General features: G+C 39.3%; 1 protein-coding gene and 1 long non-coding RNA gene across 16 annotated transcripts in view; one reads left to right on the top strand and one right to left on the bottom strand.

Moving 5' to 3' along the window:
* Positions 1-14,664, top strand: part of WNK1 (WNK lysine deficient protein kinase 1) — a 102,625-nt gene that overhangs the window by 32,440 nt on the left and 55,521 nt on the right. For all 12 annotated transcript variants that reach the window (XM_064654583.1, XM_064654592.1, XM_064654593.1 and 9 more), the window contains exons 2-4: positions 1,245-1,417; positions 5,589-5,809; positions 7,637-7,794. In XM_064654583.1, coding sequence (XP_064510653.1) covers positions 1,245-1,417; positions 5,589-5,809; positions 7,637-7,794 — 552 coding nt within the window. The remainder of the gene's footprint in view (positions 1-1,244; positions 1,418-5,588; positions 5,810-7,636; positions 7,795-14,664) is intronic.
* On the bottom strand, positions 1,254-13,113 carry LOC135414160 (uncharacterized). Of its 4 annotated transcripts, none has more exons than XR_010430606.1 (4): positions 12,858-13,113; positions 9,562-9,768; positions 8,726-8,971; positions 1,254-4,660 (listed from the first exon to the last, which is right to left on the bottom strand). It is a non-coding gene; the product is annotated as an uncharacterized LOC135414160 (long non-coding RNA). The 4 variants fall into 4 exon arrangements; XR_010430607.1 differs by having other exon boundaries at positions 1,254-4,204; positions 12,858-13,112; XR_010430605.1 differs by lacking the exon at positions 1,254-4,660 and adding an exon at positions 7,228-7,869 and having other exon boundaries at positions 12,858-13,112.

The following is a 14,664-nucleotide window of genomic DNA, read 5'->3' as shown; positions in this document are numbered from 1 at the left end:
CCCTGGGGGGCTTGTGCACTTCTGAAAATTGGCGTTTCATCTGGAAATGAAGTTTGTCCATGCCCCAAGATACTCTGTGAACCTCTTAGGAAAAGTTAATGATCTCAGTGAATATAGAATGGTTTAGATATTAGCATGGCTGAATTGTATGGAGAAAACACATTACCTGTAAGCAGAGGAAGAAGAGTTACTGCCTGGAGGACAGCAGGAGTGTAAGTAAACCCAGCATGGTTTTGCAGCCTCCTTTTAATTGAAAAGAAAATGCAAACTCAAGTGACTTAAATTTATTACTCAGATTTGACAAATAGGTCACTGGTTGTTGCTAAATAACTGTTAGAAACAATGACTCTAAAATTCTTGGCTTTAAGGATATCTTGAAATGGTTTTTTTAAATGCAAACTGCATATGGATCCAATTTACGTCAGTCAGTGGATCTGACTGGTGCAGCCAGCGCGTTGGTAATGCACTGGTGAGCTGAGAACACTGAATGGCACAAGGAGACTGTCTTCCCTGTGATATGTGCTGCTTATTCTGGTAATAGCTTGGAGTCCTGGCAACATCTGATAGCCAGTTGTTGGTAGGTAATGCAATAGTATTGCCCAGGAATGCTTTTTCATGGTCTGCCTTCTGGCCAAAAGGTTGCTTTCTGTCTCTAGTGGGAGTTATGTTTTTGTTGATGTGAGATTACAGGAAACTTGCTCAATCATGAGTTTCTGCTTTTAATCAAAGAAACACCAACTCATTCACTTGATTATTTACAGTTACACGTACATACTGTATGTTGGAGAGGTTTGATGCTCTACCCCCTGTATGGGGGGCTAATGCCATCTGTTACCAGTGGGCTGGATACATAGGAATGATGGAAGATTATTGTTATGTGCAACATGCTTTAAATGATCTGATTTTATCCTCAAACACTGAAATGTTCAAAACAGTACATGCCCTTTCCAGCTCAAGGCAATGACTAAATTTATTAAGAGTAAGAGAAGAGGAGACAGGAGGAGGAGTTAATCTACAGATTTGCAATTCTTAACTCCAAGAGCAATGGGATTGTAAGGAACAATATATTGTAAAAAGACTGTAATAGAATGTGCTCATGACAGCATAATTTAAAAATAATTGTGAGCTAAATGGCATTTAAGAAAGCTGATTCTTGTGTGTACTCAAGTGTTTTTCAAGTTGCTGCTTCTCTGAATAAGAAAATTTAAGCAAAGCTTTCTGATGTACCTTTTATTTTTCATTAGGATCGGAAGCTGTCCAAGTCAGAGCGACAACGATTTAAAGAGGAAGCTGGGATGCTGAAAGGGCTTCAGCATCCCAATATTGTCAGGTTCTATGATTCCTGGGAGTCTACAGTCAAAGGAAAAAAGTGTATTGTTCTCGTGACGGAACTAATGACGTCTGGAACACTGAAAACGTAAGTAAATTAAGACATGTCAAAGTATTTCAGCTTCATTAGCACAGAATCAGAGCCCTAGAAATAGATGATATTTCAGAATACGTAAGAATAGAGCCCTTTTGCTGAGGGCTAACGTCCTGTAGGAACATTCTTGTTGAAGAGGCTTGTCAGATTCTTCCTTGTGATGTCCTAGTAAACACATACAGAAAACTTCTGGATTTTAAGACCTCAGGAAGACAATACTCTTTTCACTTCTCAGAATTTTTCTTTTTCCTCTCCAGCTGCCTTCCATGAGGTGGTTTGTAAAGTTCAAAGTACGAATTAATGCATCTCTTTTGGGAGGCTTTGGGTGTTAGAGCAGTACAAATAATATGTAAAAAGGAAAAAAACCCCACCACCTATTTACCTGTTCGTTTAGCTGAAACTTGGTGAAGCAATACCTAACAAAAATCAAAGTATGCAGATGCCTGCAGCTCCAACCTGTGAGGCAGCTGAGCGACCCTGGGTGTGTCTTGAAGGCAGAGTTAAAAGCAGAGTGCAGGAAATGGAGCTGCTGCGAGGGCCTCTAGTGGTGCGCGGGGCCCGCGGGGGCTCACAGAGAGCTCACACCGCAGGCACCCAGTCACCGTTCCTTGCTGGAAATAGAGCTGCCAGCCTTTGGGATAAACGGGCTGTGGGTCGCTGTCTTCTTTCAGTGCCCATTTAAGTCTTGGAGAGGCATTCAAATCCTAAATGTGTAAGCAGGCTGTGGGAGCTGGAAACAATTTGCCATCTATTTGGTTAAAATAGCCCATGAATGTCTTGTGTTTTTATGATGCTTATTGATAGCCACAAATGGACATTCTTAAAGAGGAAAAAAAATGGCTCTTTGGGAGTCTGGACTGCAATTACAGGGAAGTGTTTGTCTCTTAAAATAGTACTGGAGGACTAAGGATACCACAACATTCTTTATCCTTATGTTCAGTGAAGATATTTTGAAGGTTGTTTAGGGTATTTCAGATAAAATAATAGATCTGTTGCTTCATGTGCTGTTTTCAGAGCAGTAAAAAAGTAAGCAGCTCTGTAAAGATGCCTTTAAATAAAGATACTTAATTTTATGCTAAACATATAGTGTTAGATTTAATTCTTTTCCTGCCTTTCTTACTCCTTTATCCCTCTCACAGATTTTAATATTTGGATTGGCTTGTTATGTGGTGGCATAAGTGAGATGATAAAGTAGTAATAGGCAATTATGAAGTAGGGTGTTGGTAGGACGAAACACCTCAGATTTGCTGTCTCTAGGATTATTTTGTGCTTTGAAGTAGGAAAGTATTTTTATTTTATCCAGAAAGAAGTAACAGGTTGTTTAATCAAAGATCTTTTTTAAGCTGTATAGTTCTGGGTGGGTTTTTTTTCCCACTCTTGCATAGCTTGTGTTATAATTGTGATTTAGTTTATGCTTGCCCACTTCACTTGAGACTTGACAGGTAAACTATATATATGGGAAATTTCTGGTGTGCCAAATTTAATGTCATTAAGTATTTCACGTGTTTGTGTCACATTCCTAAATCTACACTGCACACTTGTGATAGCTTATGATATTTGGCTGACTGAATATTACTTGCATATCTTGGTTTTTTTTCAGTATTTTTACATTACCTGCATTTTATAAAAGTGTTGCTTTCCTCATTTTGAGTCTTGGAACATAGATATTGTTGTCACTTGATGTAAAAAAAATGAAGAGAAGTGTAGAAATATCTTAAAGTAAATTTTCTCTCATGTTTTTTTGTATTTTTATACATTGATACATAAATACCCAGAAATAATGTTAAAATTTTGTGGACTGCTTCTTTTCAGATGCTGTCTGGGCAATTTTCTAATTTTGCACGAGGGAAAGTCCCTGAACTTCTGTATATGAATGGAAAAGTTTTACAACTGAATTTTTGTAAAGAATAAGACTGGTTTCTGATATTGTATGCTATCATGGAATTAAAATATTGGGAAAAATGGAGTTGTCTATTTGAAATTTTAATTATACTGTTAATGAAGACAACAGTGTTTAATCTGACTTAGGTCTCAGCCATTGGTTTTGTCTAAGGTCTGGATAAAAGTGTGTCTAGTGTGTGTTCCTGATCCACTTTAAATGAATGTGTCAGCTCTCTGGTAGGGCACATACCTTCATAACTACCTCTGCTAATTCAGTAGGGATTCCTGTAGCTCCTTGAGCTGAGATGCTGTAGGTAATTGTAATTGCAGAAGCTTAGACTAGAAACCTCCTGAGGTCTCTTCAAGCCTGAGGTATCCAATGATACTAGGAAAATTGAAAACATACTGGCTAGTAGGGTTGTCTGTGTATCTTTATGTATTTATATGTGCTTCTGTTTTAAATTGGTTTCTGCCTTAAGTGGCATGTGACTTAGTTCAGGACAGTGTTGTGGAAAACTGATGGCAGCACTGTAGGATGCTGGGTGATGGTTGGACCCAGGTCCTTTAGCAGTGAGGAGCTGGCAGTAGGCAAGCATATTTGAAACCAAGAATGTAATTAGGGATTCCAGATGCTGAACTGAAGTGCCCCTACCATGTGATCTTTGGATCAGGCTCAAGAGAGATGAATGAGGGTTGTGTCAATAGCAAGAATTCAAGTGGTAGCTGATGTGATTCAGAACCTCCTTCAGTTTGTCTCCTTCCTTGGCTTGGCTTTTTCCCTGCCTGTCTTTATATTCTAAGACTTGATTTCCTCTGGAACTGTGTCCCACTTGCTTTTACAGATCTATTTTCACAGCAGGATTACTGCTAGCAACTTGATTTTCCAGATCTTCTTTTGAACTGGAGAAATGAAAGTAAAAGGGATTAATACACTGCATTTTTATGTTGGCAATGATTCAAGTGATTTCATCTAGACTTTATCTCCTGATTAAGTGGATATGCGGAGTAAACTGAACAGTACCACAGAATAATTGAACATGACTTGCTGTTAGTTGAAGACTGTAGTTGCTAGACTCCATGCTGGTCACAGAATTTACTACCAGTCTTGCAATACTGTGAAACTGGTCTTTATCTGAGACTTTGACTGAGTAACATTGGCTGAATAAGAATAAAGTCCTTGCTCTACAGAGCATGCTACTTCCTTTCTCCTGAATGTATTTCAGCCTGTACTACTTCAAAAGGAAGAAAACAGTTTTTCACTTCAAATTATGTTACCCAAAGAGAAGTTGTGAGAAAACACTGCTGGAAAGCACTTGAGTGCTGTCATAAGGTTATTCACCTTGTGGCATCTGTAATCTGTTGAAGTTAAGTAATAGAATAAGATCACAGTCTTAGGTTACAAGCACTGGAAAATATTTTTGGTATGAAATTTGACTCTTCTGAAATGGGATTTCAAAGTGTGGCAAGATAGAACTGTTAAGGTGCTGGGTCACGTTCTAACTGTGAGGGAGTACTGGCTTTAGGTATGAACTCTTCCACCTCAATTATTTGGCAGAGCCTTTTTAAAGATTTCTCTGCCCTGTCCATGGCTGTCTGTAGTTTTGAAGTGGTGAGCAGTACCAGTCAGATTCAGGTGATCAAACCCTGTCCTGCACCAGGGAAGCAATCTCCAAGAACTTCCCATTTGCTTGACAACTCCACCAGTAAATTTGAAGCAGATTTAAAGTGTAATATGGAAACTCTGACCGGAGTGCTTGGACTGCTGCTGAGAAGGAAGGAATAATGACTTCAGAGCTCTTGCAGCTTGCCCCAACTCTGTACTTAGTTGTTGTTATTAGTGTTTTGCATCTAATGACCCACCTCCCCACCCAGTTCTAATAAATCAAGGTAAAGGTTGTAACTGTTTAGGCAATTAAATAGATAAAGTATTGCTGTAAGTCATGAACCTTGAATTCTCTGTCATGGAAGCAATGCCTTGAAACTTAGCAAGCCAACTGTCTAATTACCATAGGATGATTTTGTATGCAGATGAGTTATTAGCTATATATTAGGCTTTTCATATATATCTTTAATCATTAGTCCCCTGTCTAGAAGAAAAGGAGGTGGGTTTTAGGAGGAGGAATCATCTTTAGCTCCTCTGAAGTCTTGAAACGCCCAGGTAGATTTTAAAATAGAAGGTGAAGTTTAAATTTGTGCATGTCTTTAATTACTGTTTCTTTGCTTCCAATACTGCCTGTTAGCAGAATCTACTAAGTTGGTAACCTATTGTTACTTTCTTCCTTAGGTATTTGAAAAGATTTAAAGTGATGAAAATTAAAGTCCTACGAAGCTGGTGCCGTCAGATACTGAAAGGCTTACAATTTCTACACACACGCACTCCTCCCATTATTCATAGAGACTTAAAATGTGACAACATCTTCATTACTGGCCCCACTGGATCAGTCAAGATTGGAGACCTCGGTCTGGCAACCCTGAAACGAGCTTCTTTTGCCAAAAGTGTGATAGGTAAGCCTCTGCTGTATTGGAGGCTGCAGAGCCTTTTAAGAGCTTTCTATAAAAACGTGGTTGCAAAGGTACAGGGTCAAAGCCAAAAAATGTGTAGGCTTTGTTTCTTGGTTGCTGAGGTCATTCTGTGTCCCTGATGCGACGACATGTTGAAATTTTGGCTGTGCTTTTGATATTTGTATATTAACATTAAGTATTTTGGAATACAGAGTCCTTGTCCTGCCCAACAGTTTAGTGCAACATTGTTGATAAAACCACTCTTGACTACTTATAAATCTCGGCTTTGATATGATGATGCTTCAAGAAGTGTACAAATGGATTTTGGTGACCAAACAACATTTTGGTATTCAGTGTAGCATTAGTTTTTAGAGCCAAATTTTTTTTTTTTTTTATTGTCACCAGGGGTTCATATTAAACCTCTTACAGATTGTGAGTAATCAGAAACAAGGGTCTTTCTTGTGAATTCTTAAAAGAATTGGTTTTATCAGCTTTGTTTTTATAGTTGGGTGAATAGACTGCAGGGAATGAAGTTGTTCTCACTCTCAATATTTAGAGCTTGCTAAAATGCAGCATTACTCAACAGTCCTATGCCAGATTCCTAGATGGGATCAATGGTCTATACCTGTAAATTGTCCTGCAAGCTGTCGCTGAAATATTTCCTGCTTCTTAACCAGGTCAAAATATTAACGGGAAAGCAAAGTATAGTTTAAAAAAAATAATAATTTCTGAAGCATACTTGTCATATTCTCAAATTTATCACTGGAAAAATTACCATCTAGTTATCTAGTAATGGTTAGCCTTTGGATAAATGGCTGCAATTACAGTCTTTTTTTTGGTTTAGTGTGGTGAAAACAAGCAACGTGGCTGTAGAATGATCTGTAAATTGTCTTGAATCTGGTGTCTGCAGGAAATAATTCTGTGCTTAAATTTACAAAAAGCAAACTTACATCTCTGGCTTAAAGTAAATCTGATCAAACAATGCAGCCTCTTTGTTTACAGAGGGGTTGCTGTGATGCTTCACTGGGCAATAATTTTCTGCACACTATTTAAATGGGACTTGTTGAATCTCACGCTCTATGCCTGTAACTCAATCTCTCTGTATTTCTGAGTATTTTTGACTGTAGGATGTCCCTCACTAATGCCTGTATCTGCAGTAGGCCTATAAATATACTGCAGGTGGGAAGGTAAGTATATGAAGAAAAGGGCTCTGGTGAGTGGCCTTTGCAGAAAATTACCTTTTATCCTCTTTTCATGGAGATTTATATTTATAACAACGGAGTTTTTCATTGCAAGGCCTTCCCTGAACCATTCTACTTCAAAAAGTAGATGGAGAGCACCAGGTCAGAGACTAGCTGTGGGCTCTTACCAGTACTACTTCTTTTGCAGCAGAGGGCAGTCGGGTAATTTTTGAAACAAGGTTTAATGTGCCTCCTTTCTTACAGGGAGAAAAGGTAAGTGTCTTAACTCTCCTTAGTATTTGGTTTGCAGCCTATGGCTAGTCTACAGTATTCCCTTTTCTTATCCCCTACCCTCCCATTTGATTTCAGGCTAATCCAGTCTGTTTTGATACTTGTATCAACTCACGTACCTAAGCCAGGACCACATCAGTCCTTTTACGCTATTCTTATTCCACAAAGGCCTTGCAATGGAAGACTCACAGAGTGTGTTGATGCAACAGAGTCACTAAGGGTTTCCTCCCTCTTCTTTTTGCCTCCACTTTCTCTTGTCTCACAGGTCTGCCCATCCGCTCCCTCCTGCGGTGAGTAACGCCAGCAGCCTCTGCTCGCTTTGAGACATTTAGAGTCTGAATCGTTCTTTTAATTTAAGGTACCCCAGAGTTCATGGCCCCCGAGATGTATGAGGAGAAATATGATGAATCCGTTGATGTATATGCTTTTGGGATGTGTATGCTAGAGATGGCCACGTCTGAGTATCCTTATTCCGAGTGCCAAAATGCTGCGCAGATCTACCGCCGAGTGACCAGTGTAAGTCCCTCCTCGCTACTGAGTCTAAAGCTACTGCTGTCAGCAGCAAAGGAGCACAGCTGGGTAGCACCAGTACTGTGCAAGTGTGTATGGGGGGAAAAAAAAGCTGACTAGAGGTTTTTTTGGGATGGGTGGGAGGTTACGGCATGGTTACACCAAACATCTGTCAGAAGGCTGTGTAAAATATGTGAGCGCAAATAAAATTTTGCATCTGTTCATACTCTTCTTCCAGTATAATAGAAGGTATTACATAGGGTTTAAAAAAATACAAAAAACCAGCAACCCAAACCAAACAACAAAACACATTAGAATAATAAGAGATTATTTTCTAAGCCATTGGGGAGATGGTGGAACTATTTCAGTCTTGAAGATTAGCTGGTAACTGTTCTCTGTAATAAAGCTGGATCACAGATTCAGAGCAGTTTGGCTTAGCTGCCTGCCAGGGCAGATCATAAATTGTTACCCAGAGTGATTTTTATAATTTGAATTCTGAGTGGCCCTCAGCAACTCAATGTGTTGGGGGTTCTTCTTATAACAATGCACTGGAAAAACTAGATAAATAGCAGAAGGTAAGTGCTGGTAAGTGTAGTGGTGGTGCTGGAGGCATTGTGGGTGAAACCAAATAAGGCTGAGAAGGCAAGCAAGGAATTTGAGTTGGCCCCTCTGACTAAGCTAAGGGGAACCTACAGACCTTGAACATAGGAAGCAGAACTATAGTGCTAGAAATGTGCAGTATGGTTGTGGCTAGATTTACTCTGTGGTCTCCACAGCAGTGTTGTGAGGACTATTCCAGTGCAGTAGAACATGTTGAACCTTCTGATCTGAGCATTCAAGTAGTGAGGTGGCTGCTTGGGGAAGGAAAAACTTGCACTGGATTTCTCAGAATACCTGAGTGTGTGTGTGAAGGAAGGAAAAAAAACCCCAGACTTACCTCTTTCTCTGTTACACGAATGAATTCCTCTTAAGTCTTTGTGTGTATTAACTTGGAGAAGTTGCAGATTTAAAAAAGAACTTGTTTGGCTTTGGAAAAATAAAGTTCTTTCTTATTCCTGATGCCTCACACTATAAAAGGCAAATATAATTGATAATTCCTTTCTGTGGAAAGAAGGGTCTTCACATTGGAAGTAATGAATTCTGCAGGTGAAATAGAGGACTGTCCCTTGTCTGAAGGGAAATACTGGAGGAGCACAAAAGGAGGAAGAAATAAGGCATAAATAGTAATTTTGGGGTTTTTTTGAACAGATGCTACAGTAAGTTTTTATATACACATATACACACACAGAGGGATTTGTTTTTGTTAGGATTTTTTGTTGGTGTGTTTTTGTTTGGGTTTTTTTGATGTTGGTGGATTTATCTGTAATTTTTAAAATAGACATGAAGAATTAGGCTGAAGTCTAGCTTTTACTCAGCTTACAGCATAATGTGATCTGAAGGTGGTTTGGATCAGTGAAAGCAAACTGGAGTATCTTACCAAAACAGTCTTAGTGGTACCTTTTACTTTGCTTATAGATGTACATTGGCCAGAGGCAAAGCAGTATAATTTGGATGGGCACTTTTTCTCTGAATTGATGCCTCATGTAACTGTCCTGCCCATTCCTTAAAAAGTGCTAGGAACTAGGCTGTTGGTGAGAATCAGCTGTTGAGATGATCTCAGCTTGGAAATTCCCAAGTCTTTTCCCTGGTCTTTGAAGTACTTAGCAATTGGAAAGCTTTGTAGAGGCTTGTAGCAGAAAAAGTTGTGTTGAGTCTTACCAGGGTTCAACTTACCAATTGTTTATTTTGCTTGATGCTCCTTTCTCCCCATTGTTTTTGGTTGACTGTTGAAATTCTAAGTGGATGAGAAACACTGGTAGTTTTTTGGCCTGTCCAACACCACCTTCTATTGTCCTCTGCTGCTGCTGGTTCACAGATTGAATTTAATTGTTGACTTTTTTCCTGCTGTTTCATTTGCTGCTTGAGAGCTTCTAAGATTTACTTAGGGGGGAAGGACAGGAAGGTAGAGAAAATGAAATGTACATTTATGTGCTTCTAGGCAGAGGATGAAAGGCCCCGTGCTTTGATATATTTGGGTTTGTTTATTCCATTGTAGTTGCAAAGCAGTTTGTTTAAAACAAAACAAAATCAACCACAAACAAAACTTGAATAACTTTCAAGGAACGCTTTCAATGAAGGACAAGACAGTATTATCTGGAATTCAAACACAAACCTGTCTTAACTATAATGGAGAATTCAGTGTTCTATAATGTGGAAAGCAGACCTGTGTCATGAATGTGAAATAAAATACTCCTGGTGTTCTTTTTACCGCTCTGTGAACCAAGGTGAAAAAGAGCCATATAGTTTTCTGCACTTGTCCTTTGCTCCCTATTAAAGAATATAAGATTTTCTTTCATTTCAAAGCAGACTTGAGAAGTTTAGACCATGTCTACAGTTGCAGGTGAAGGGTGAACCAGTTGAGCAATTTAGTACTTGAAAGGACAGTGTGTGAACTAACAACAACAAAGTAGAGCCAGAAAACACCTACGTAGGGGAATCCAGCACTGCTTACAAACACATTTCATTCTAATGTATGTTGGAAGGTGAGTGTGGTTTCTGGAAGATGTTTAGCATCTCCATTTCAACCCCTTCATTTGCTACTTTCCTAGGCATGTTTAGGGATGTTTTGAGGTGGCAGCTTTAGTCCTGCTGTGCCTTAAGTTGTAAGGATTGTTTTATCTGGATGCATACACAGAGATCAGAGGGAAGAACAATAAGAATGGTCTCCTGTTGAAAGTCATGAAAGATCATGCCATATGGGAGCTTAAAAACCACTGAAACCCCAAAGGCAATCAGATTAAAATGTGCAGCAGGCGATATCTATTTAAATTAATTGATATCTCTCACCCTCTTTTTAGTAACTGTTACGCTTAGTAAAAAGCAGAGTTGCTCTATTAGCTTAAATCCTTGCTATTGCTTAGGACAGGATCCTGTAAAAGGTGTTTCAATGCCCAGGATGTCCTCTCAGAACTGGACTTGCTAATACCAGTTTATATTCTTATCTCACATTTTGGCTGTGCGTTGGTCTCTTTTTTTAGGGGGTGCCTTTAGCTGCATTGCATTTTAACCTTACACCTTTTGTGATAAGGATTCCTCTGGCTGATGCCCAGATACTGCAGCATTGGGTTGGGGTGTTTGCTAGGATTTCTCAGAGTACTGGATTGTGTTCTACCTCTTTGGTTCAGGGTCTTCCCTCAGAGTTGGAAGCAGATTTTTGTTTAAATAATACGGTTTGATAAGCAAAGATCTAGAATTCTGATCTAAAGACAGAAGTTCCTTCCAGAGATGAGACATTTTTTGGCCCAGGCACTTATTGTTGCTTCACATCTTGGACGATAGCACTGCTGCGTGAGTCTGCTGTTAGCAAGATGCTTGTCTGTACTGCCTACATTGTCTCACTGTGGAGTTTCTGTTTTCCTTTAAAGTAGTGCTAGGATAAAGTTCCTGAATTCTCTCTGGTCCAAGAAACAGAAGTACAATTAAATTGGCATTCTTTCTCTCTTTATCTAGAAGAATTTTTCTTTTCAATAGAATAATGTGGGTAAGTACCTGGCTTAAAAAAAAACCAACTGTCCAGAATTTGTAAGGCTCAAGGTGTTTTCCTGAACCTTGTTTTACAGTTCTAGTAAGGAAGTCAGCAGTTTGACACAGAATATTGACACCTGTACTTGCATCCTCTTGCATACTCAGTCCAGACCCTTTCACTAGCAGTATCTTTAGAAAGGAAAGAGATCTGCATGTCTTGTCTCTCAAACATAAAGGAGAGACACCTCTTTTTTTTTTTCATTAAATCATAATGTTGCAGTTTTGCCTCAAACCCCTCTGTTTTCTTCATTGAGGCAATCCTCTGATGTTCATTGGAAATGGTTCCAAATAAATTGGTAGCGTGTGCTTAAAGAAATTGCAGCTCTTGGGATTTTTATGTTACTGGGGGGTGGGGAAATCTCTGAGGTTTAAGCAGTATGTCTCTTTAGCTGGGACTGAATGCATCCAGCAGGCACTTACTGCTGCCTATTTGGCCCCAGAAAAAAAAATAATCTGAGCCTGCAATAAATTGACAAGAAGCTGCTCTATTTTTAAGGTAGTCTTGCCTGCTCCTGTGATTTATTTCTGCTCCTCTGCCCTCTTGTGCAGGCACACCTGTCTGTGTGATACGCTACCAGATTTGGGAATGAATCCCCTCTTTTTCTTTTTTAACGATTCTGCCCCATATCAAAGCAATACAGACATTTCCAACACAAAATGTAATCAAGATATGTAATTCTGTTATGTAGTTGCTTGCAAAAAAAAGTACTGTAATGTCTTGGTAAATTTTGGAAATATTTCCCTGTCTAACTTTGTTCCTCTCTGGAGACTGGACTGGTATTTTTTTTTTCTACCTGCTCCATCCATATTTCAATTAAACAATTTGTCACAGGAGATATTTAAAATGGGCTACATGTGCATTTAAATTGAAACAGATATTTATAGAACAGACATCCTAAGTATGATTTCTTAATTTAGTCTGTTTGGAAAGCAATGCAGTGAAGGCATAACTAACTGCAGTAACTTCAGCTGCTTTGCCTCAGCCTCTGGTGTGACTGCTGAAATCCAAGCTGTTGCCTCAAAAACTAGTTTGTTTTTTTCCTTGTTTGTGTTGCAGTTACCAGTCACAGATGTAGCATAGATCTCTTTTTACTTTTACACTGTATTTCCTTTAAACTTGCTTTTTGCCACGCAGAGATTTTTATAAGCATGTAGAGGTACTGACTACTCAATCTTTAATACTTGGATGTCCCAAGGCTTAAATTTTCTAGGTGCTTGACTAGTCCCAGGACTAGTGAAAAGATGGTTAATGGGTGTATAAGTGTCTTTAATGGGTTTATTATACAGATTTCTCTCCTTCTTCCATATCTACCACTAACATAAAAATCCAAACACTCATTGCAAAAAACTTAGTAAGACAGTGCTCAGTTTCAAATGTACTCATCAGTTGAGTGTGAGCAGAAAACCCCCTTTCTCTTTCTCCCCCTCCCATTGTATAAACTTACCTTTTAAGTCCTCCTGGCAGACTTGTGCTCTATACTGGGTTTTTCTCCACGCTTACTTTGACCAAGTGAACTTTTGCACTTGTCCTTTATTTCACCAGAAGTCCAATCTCTTCTCTCTAAACCAATGTCTGCCAACTGAGGTGGCTGTAAGATGAGAATGGGGGGGGGAAAAGGCATTTTGCATTTTGACTTTAAATGAAGAAAAAAAAAAAAAGTAGTGCTGTACTGAAATGTTCCACAGAGTGGGCATAACAGTTTTCTTCTCTGTTCTCCAGAGCTTGAAAAAGAGCCTAAGGGAACAAGGTACATAATGAGTAACCTGGCCAGGCAGTGTCTAACTGGTTTAAATATCCTTAATTTCCCTAACTGGTGGGAACTGGAACTCACTGGTTAGAGTGAAGGTCATTCTCTTTGCTGCAAACCAGGCAGTTACAAAGTGCTGTTGTTTGGTCAGTTGAGATAAAATTAATCTCTTCTTTAGTGTCTTAAAAGTTAGGCATCACAACTGTCTAGACTAGTCAACAGCTTCATTTTCACTAGAGATGCAATAGGCAAAGTATTCCATATTACTTTCTTTTTCTTCTTTAGGGGTCCTAGGCAGATAAATGCTAAACCTTTAGATGTATGATTAATTTTACTTGCAGTTCTTAATGAATGATGATCAAGTGTCCTCTTCTGTTTCCTGAAAGCAATATGCAACTTTTTTAGGCATGAATAAAACCCTGTTTCTTCACATTGAATAACTTGACCTGGTTTAGGTTGATACAGAGGCATCCCTCATATCAAGCTTCTAGTGCAAAAAGCACTGGAGGAAAAAAAAAGGAAAAGTAGGGGAGGAAACCCTCTAACAGAGCAGGTAGTCCTTTGTTAAAGCAGGTACTGAAAGGCCACAAACCTCTAACCAGGAAACACATTATTGTAAGAAAGGGCAAACTCTTGTATTCATTGAAAGAAGAAACTTCAGGTAATTAAATATCAAATACAAGAAAAAAAAAGGCACATCAGATGCAATTCCTTTGAATCATACTGAACAGACTAAAGAAAACTTCTACCACTTGCCTCTTGTAGCTGTTCAACTCAGTTGCAAGCTTTTTGCTGGAACAGCTTTAAGAGTGAAGAATCTTCCTGCATGGAGATTGTCACTGACCTCCTGTCAATTGAGAAATATATAACTTTAAAAATGGAAGATGGGAATTCAAAGTTTTGAAGCATTAATATCTTAGGCAGCTTTGTGTGTCACTTTAGAAGTCCTAAGAATTTACAATGATCTAAGTCAGGAAGAGCAGCGATCAGCATGAACACTGAGGTGTAACATGCTGCGTGTCAGGTGACAACCATGAGTAAGGGCCTGGAGCATCTCTTGTGAGGAAAGGCTGAGGGAGTTGGGTCTGTTTGACCTCTAAGAGGTGACTGAGAGGAGACCTCATCAATGTCTATAAGCACCTGAAGGAGGGTGTCAGGAGGATGGAGCCTGACTCTGCTCAGTGGTGCTGAGCAATAGGACAAGAGGCAATGGGCAGAAACTAATGCAGAGAAAGTTCCACCTGAATATGAGGAACAGCTTCTTTACTATGAGGGGGTGACCAGGCACTGGAACAGATTGCCCAGAGAGGTCATGGAGTCTCCCTCACAGGAGATATTCCAGAACTGTCTGGATGCAATTCTGTGCAATGTGCTCTAGGACGACCCTGCTTGAGCAGGGAGGTTGGACCAGATGACCCACTGTGGACTCTTCCAACCTGACCCATTCTGTAATTCTGTATGGTTTGCACAGCTAAGGCAGATGACATCTAAAGTTGGAAGGAAA

The sequence above is a fragment of the Pseudopipra pipra genome, chromosome 5 (genome assembly GCF_036250125.1).
Source record: "Pseudopipra pipra isolate bDixPip1 chromosome 5, bDixPip1.hap1, whole genome shotgun sequence".
In the NCBI taxonomy this organism is placed as follows: domain Eukaryota; kingdom Metazoa; phylum Chordata; class Aves; order Passeriformes; family Pipridae; genus Pseudopipra; species Pseudopipra pipra.
Note: the sequence above shows the minus strand (reverse complement) of the source record. Positions and strands in the feature narration are given on the sequence as shown.